Source organism: Cryptomeria japonica, chromosome 4 (genome assembly GCF_030272615.1).
Source record: "Cryptomeria japonica chromosome 4, Sugi_1.0, whole genome shotgun sequence".
Classification (NCBI taxonomy): Eukaryota; Viridiplantae; Streptophyta; class Pinopsida; order Cupressales; family Cupressaceae; genus Cryptomeria; species Cryptomeria japonica.
The window spans coordinates 343,041,736-343,047,983 of NC_081408.1; the positions used below are offsets into that span (position 1 = coordinate 343,041,736).

General features: G+C 36.6%; 1 protein-coding gene across 1 annotated transcript; it reads right to left on the reverse strand.

Moving 5' to 3' along the window:
• Window positions 1-2,829: 2,829 nt before the first annotated feature.
• Window positions 2,830-4,985, reverse strand: LOC131063611 (heavy metal-associated isoprenylated plant protein 34). Its single transcript, XM_057997493.2, has 3 exons — window positions 4,580-4,985; window positions 4,367-4,442; window positions 2,830-3,902 (listed from the first exon to the last, which is right to left on the reverse strand). Exons 1-3 carry the CDS (start codon window positions 4,607-4,609, stop codon window positions 3,112-3,114), a joined length of 897 nt encoding a protein of 298 aa, XP_057853476.1. The 5' UTR covers window positions 4,610-4,985; the 3' UTR covers window positions 2,830-3,111.
• Window positions 4,986-6,248: the final 1,263 nt, after the last annotated feature.

Below are 6,248 nucleotides of genomic sequence, written 5' to 3' on the forward strand. Positions count from 1 at the left end.
TGTGCTTTGTGTGGTAATGGGGAGGAAGACTCCTCACATATGTTCTTCAAATGCCCCTTCTCTATGCTTCTTTGGCACTACTGGTGGGGGGTGTGGAAGAGTCCATGTGTTCATGCTGATTCTTTGGTGGAATTTTGGAGCAGTCTGGGCAGACCTCATTTCTTGTCCTCCTTCCTCTAGACGGTCTGGTATATTGGGCCCATCTTCATACTCTGGCAGATCTGGCTTGAGAGGAACAGAAGGATCTGGGCTAGACTGTTAGTGCAACAAGTTTGGAATAGAACCATGGTTATAATTCGAGAGACAGTGGAAGCTAAATGTGAGGTGAATTTTTCTTTGCATAGAGATGAGGCAGATATTGTGAGTAGGTTGGGATGGCATGAGTTGTCTCTGGCCTCTGCTTGTGTCAGAAGAGGTAGATGTGCTATGAAGAAGGTCCAAAGGGTGGGGAAGTGGAGTCCCCCTCAGGATGAGATTATCAAGATTAACACCGATGGCTCCTCCAAGGGTAACCCAGGCCCTGCAAGGGTTGGTGGGGTGGGAAGGAACTATATGGGAGAGGCAGTTTTCTTCTTTTCGATGCATAAAGGGAGGCATTCTAATAATTATATGGAGGGACTTGCTATTCTCTATGCCCTGGAGCGAGCTTGGGAGTTGGGTAGTAGGAAGGTTATTTGTGAGTCGGATTCACAAATTATTGTTAATTTGCTGACTGAGCAGAAGGTGAGTGGGATTAACTGGCAGCTGGCAGGGATTGTTCATCAGATTCTTTAGATTAGTTCTTTAATGGAGCAGGTGTCCTTCATCCACATTCCTCGTGAATGGAATAGAGCAGCTGATTGTTTGGCTAAGTGGGCTTCAGAACACGATAGTGATTGGAAGATTGAATGTTGGGAGCATCTCTCCCCGGATTACTGTCAAGTTTTGCTGAGGACATGGATAGTTATGATGTTGGTTAATCTTGGTCTAGGCCTAGGGCTCTTTTTTTGAGGCCTTGAGGCTTTAGTCCTCATTGTAATTTTTGTGCTTGATCTTCAATAAAGTTTTTACCCCTTTTATTCGAAAAAAAATAAAAAATAAAAAATTTAGAATGTGTAAATACCCTCCCAAAACAAAATCAAATTAAATCATATAATATAATAAAAAACCGATCATATCTATAAAATTCAATTATTTCCATTTAAAAAATTAAAAAAAAATCTTCATTTTTATGAAAAATGATTTTTTTTATAATTTTGTAAGTACCCTCCACCAAAAATCAAATCTTATCACATTATATAATAAAAAACAACTCATACCTATAAAATTCAATTGTTTTCATCTTAAAAAAAAAAATGTTTCAATCTTATCTAAAATCTTGTAAATGAAATGCAATTTATTTTTATGTAACATGAATTTTAGTTTTTAAAATTTATAACTATTCTCCCAAAAAAGAAAATATCACATAATATAATTTAATAATAAAGAACAAGTCATATCTATTAAATTTAATTATTGCCATCATATAAATAAAATATAAAAATCATCTGTCTTTTCTAAAATCTAGTAGATGCACTTCCAAAAACAAACATATATTTACATTTAAAAAAAAATCCCATGGCATAATATATCAAATATATATTTTAAATTTATAAATAATCTCTTCAGAAAAAAATATATCACATAGTATAATATAATATAATAATAATAATAATAATAAACAGTTTTATAAAATTCAATTGTTGCCATCTTATAAATAAAATAAAAAAATCATCAATCTTTTCTAAAATCTTGTAAATGCACTTCTTTAAAACAAAATTACATTAGGTACCTACATTAAAAAATAATCCCACGACATAAGACACCAAATATATAGAAAAAAATAGACGTCAGCGCACTTACCGAAAACAAAATCGCATCGCACGATACAAAAGTTAAAAGATGAGTAGATCTGAACTGAGATTTGCAATTAAAAACAGAAAAGGAGAAAATGTGCACTGAAGCAAATTCTTATTATTATAATTATTCCATTCACATCCAGATCAACAAAGGCACGTAAATTCTGTGAGCTTAAAACATGGAAAACAAATAGTAGTCAAATGGTCAACCAAAAAACGAGTCTGCAAAACAAACAGTACACAAAAGCAAGTGCAGCTACTGTTATTTTATATACCGAGAATGATTACGGGAAGATGATGCGACCACAAAAGTTGACAGATGACTGCACATAACAAGTACATAAACTTACTATTATTATTACTACACTCTATGTTGCCTGTGCCTTGTTGGAAACTGAGAAAGTTAGCTACCTAAATCTACCTACTGAGCGCAGTTAAGACTTCTCTGTAACAAAAAGAAGTAATCAAATACATAATTGTCATGAAGATGATTATGCAAGAGAGCTTTAGATTCCATCAGCGAATCTTACATCACAGAGCAGCTGTCTGTGTTTTCATCATTAAATCAGAAACATTTTATTATTATTCCATTCACATCCATATTGACAAAGGTGAGAGCTTAGACATGGAAATAGCATTCAAATCTTAACATTTGAAATGCAAACAGTAGATGGAAGGTTTCCAAAAAATAATGGGAAGAAAGGACGTGCATCTTTTGCAGTAAGAGGACGGTGGAAACAAAATGGTATTTCATCAGTTTGCTAATAATTTAAAGATGGACAGTTTGAATGAGCTTTTGCCAAAGATAAGACTTCACAAAACAGCTATAATTTCTTAATCAAGATTCATAATAACAAAACCAACATGAAAAAGAAATTGAAAATAAGTTAACTTGTTTCATCATGATTACTTAGACCATTAAAATTCATTCATGAATCTAAAAAACAAATAGTACACCAAAAACCATTGCAGCTACTGTGATTTTATATACGGAGAATGATTACAAGAAGATGACGCGACCACAAAAGTTGACAGATGACTGCACATAACAAGTACATAAACTTATTATTATTATTATTACACACCATGTTGCCTGTGCCAGGTTGGAAACTGAGAAAGTTAGCTACCTAAATCTACCTACTGAGCGCAGTTAAGAATTCTCTGTAACAAAAAGAAGTAATCAAATACATAATTGTCATGAAGATGATTTGAAACTAGAGCCTAAGTAACTCTCTTACATCACAGAGCAGCTGCCTGTGTTTTCATCATTAAACGCGTATGCGGCATTTTCATCATTAAATTGGTAGGCCGCATTTTGCACAGTGGCGGTGCTACGGTGTGTGTAGATCTGTGCATTGGGAGGCACATATTGTACATACTGCACTATAGGCTGATTGCTCGCTCCACCCATTCCATGAGCGTGGCTCATCCATTCGTCCCCCGGGTTGCTCATGTGACTGTAACCCCCGCCGCCCATGTGACCATACCCTCCACCATAACCTCCGCCGCTCATGTGACCATACCCTCCGCCAACGCCACTCGCTACGATACTAAACCCTGAAAATTCAGCTGCTTCAGAGCTCGGTTCTGCTTTTGCTCCGCCGCCTCCTTTTCCGCCCTTTTTCTTCTTTCCTCCACCTGAGCTTGAGCTTTCAGCCCCTGCTCCGCCTTTGTTTCCTTCGGTGCTGTTTTCTTCAGGATCTTCACCTTTCTTTGCCCCTTCGGCGCTAACTGCAGGAATTTTGTCGCCGCCTTTCTTCGGCACTTCTTCGCCATCTTCATCTTTCGCAGCCTTTTTCTCCTTCTCCTTGTCTTTCTTTTCCTTCTGCTTAGGCGGCGGCGGAGGGCTTTTATCCTTCTCCTTGTCTTTCGGTTTGTCTTTCTGTGCATCACTTTGAGGCTGTGGCCATTCTTCGGCGTGCTTTCCTGCTTTAATGAGCCTTTTCACTAAAATATCAGCCGAGGCAACATTTCCAATTACAGTCACCTTCTGCTCCGGAGCATCAATAGTAGTGGTTAACACGCCTGCGGGCAAAAATTGTGACACCGTTAGGGTTTTAAACTTTAAATTATCAAACAATGCATCATCTTTTAGCTCAACTTTCTACATTTAAACCTCGAAAGGGGGAGAAATGCTAGAATACGGCCGCCATTGTCAACACTGTTAGGGTTTTAACCATTAAAGTATCAAACAATTCATCAGCTTTAAGCTCAACTTTCTACATTTAAACCTCGAAAGGAAGAATGCGAGAAGCAGGCCGCCGTTTTCAACACTGTTAGGGTTTTTAACCATTAAATTTACAAACAATTCATCAGCTTTTAGCTCAACTGTCTACTCTAAAACCTCGAAAGGGAGAGAAATGCGAGAAGCCGGCCGCCATTTTCAACACTGTTAGGGTTTTAACCATTAAATTAACAAATAATTCATCAGCCTTTAGCTCAACTGTTTACTTTTAAACCTCGAAACAAACTTCAATGAAAATACCTACCTTCGACGCCTTGAAGGACCTTCTTAACCTTCTTCTTACATCCTTCGCAGTGGATATAAACCTTCAACACAAAAGTCTGCACATCAAAACAAACAAAACGTAAGCTTAGTACTCTAAACAGTTACAGATTCGGAAAAAGAAACCGCCTCCCCTGTAACAAATTCTCGCACCTTTAACAAAATAACAACAAAGAAGCTACAGAATCATGTAAACCTTGATAACTACGTCTCCGTTTTTGGTCATTCCTCTAGAATTTTTCTTCACAGATTCCAAACAATTTGTCGCGAGAGGGAACAAAATCTCCCACACACAGTCACGACCACAACGTAGAGACAAAGACAGAATCAACAAACTCCTTTTCAACACTAAAACGCCTGGGAAGTGAACTGGAATAAGCTGCCTCCGAGACTGAACATCCAGGGTCCTGGAGAATCAAGAGTGAGAGAGGGGTTTGATATTGCAGCGGAAAGCGCATATAAAGATTATTCGAGCAAGCTAAAGTGAGGTGTAGGTGTAGCTTCTTCCCTCCGTTGATATTTCATGGCGATTCCTGCTTTCTTCATCAACTTGGCTTGAGTGGAAAGCAAAGAATGATTGACGGGAGGAGGGACCCAAAAGGAATAATAATAACGCAGGAGGCATGGCTGTCAGGCAACATCATGAAGGCTGAATCATATCCACCTATCGCCTTTTCCTTTCGTATATATATCGCCTTCAATGTCACTGGTTTTGTCTCTAGTAAAAATGGCATGGCAATATCATCATCGTGGTTGTCATCTCAGGATGAAAATGATTGTGGGTGCGTGATATCAGTAGTCATCTTGTTAAAGAATTACTGTAGAGTTTATTAAAATATTTGGTCGGTAAAATGAGGGGAATCTATTGGGCCATCTCTCATGCAAAACTGCTTTGACAGAACTTTTAGATTGGAAGGATTTATCTCATGAGGTTTTTTAATATGTTAAATAGAATTAGGATTTAAATATTGAATGTAGTTTAAAATTATTGAAATTTTGGGACCAAATTTGAAGGACATTTAATTTAGGGTAATATTGAAAAAAGGTAAAATTGATTTTGAAGAGTGACTTGTCTTTTCTTTCTTCTTTTGGGTAAGAAGGGTTCTAATTGTTTATTATGGACTTCTGTCCACTAAACCTTAGGTTTTAGCAATGTCGTTTTTATATTTCAATTTATTTTTTCATGGTGTGTCTGATTGTGGAACCACTATTGAAACTTTTGGGATCAGATTGAGAAGAAATTTAGTATTATAAAATTAAGTTTGAGTAGTAAGCAGTTCTTTTTTTATCATTTCTTTTCGGTAAGGGTTTTAATTGTTTATTATGAATTTTTGTCCATTGGATCTTAGGTTTTAGCATATTATTTTTATTTTACAACTTTTCTTTCATGGTGTGCTTGATTGTGGAATCACAATTTTATTTAATCTTTGTACTCACTATTTGAGAAATGGTTAAATATTCATTGGGAAGAAATGATTTTTCTCTCACATCTACGACTGCATCCAAAATCTCACCCTCTACAATATCATCCTCTTGTAGAGATTTTTAATGATCAATAAAGTGTTGAACACACCCGTGGACTGAGAAGGGGGCGGTAGGTGAATAAGTATTTAGCATAAATTATTTCACTTCTAATTTAGGGCTACAACCCAAGCAAGCAACAAATCCCTACATATTACAATTTGAAAAAGAGAAATGATTGTGATTGATGGCTTAACTCCACTGATCAATCAACAATAATTTTTTTTTGCACCATTAACTACTTTTGGCTCATTGCCTTCAACATCTGCACATGCTTTCTCACCTCCACACATTTCCAAATGATTTGATCTTCTATATATATCCTATGTAACATTTGAAATCAT

Excerpts from the sequence above, each read along its gene's own strand:
- LOC131063611 (XM_057997493.2), bottom strand. The coding sequence starts at position 4,609 with ATGACCAAAAACGGAGACGTAGTTATCAAG. Across the intron at positions 4,443-4,579 it reads ACGGAGACGTAGTTATCAAG|ACTTTTGTGTTGAAGGTTTA; the intron begins GTTTACATGATT and ends TTTGATGTGCAG. Across the intron at positions 3,903-4,366 it reads GGTCCTTCAAGGCGTCGAAG|GCGTGTTAACCACTACTATT; the intron begins GTAGGTATTTTC and ends TTTTGCCCGCAG.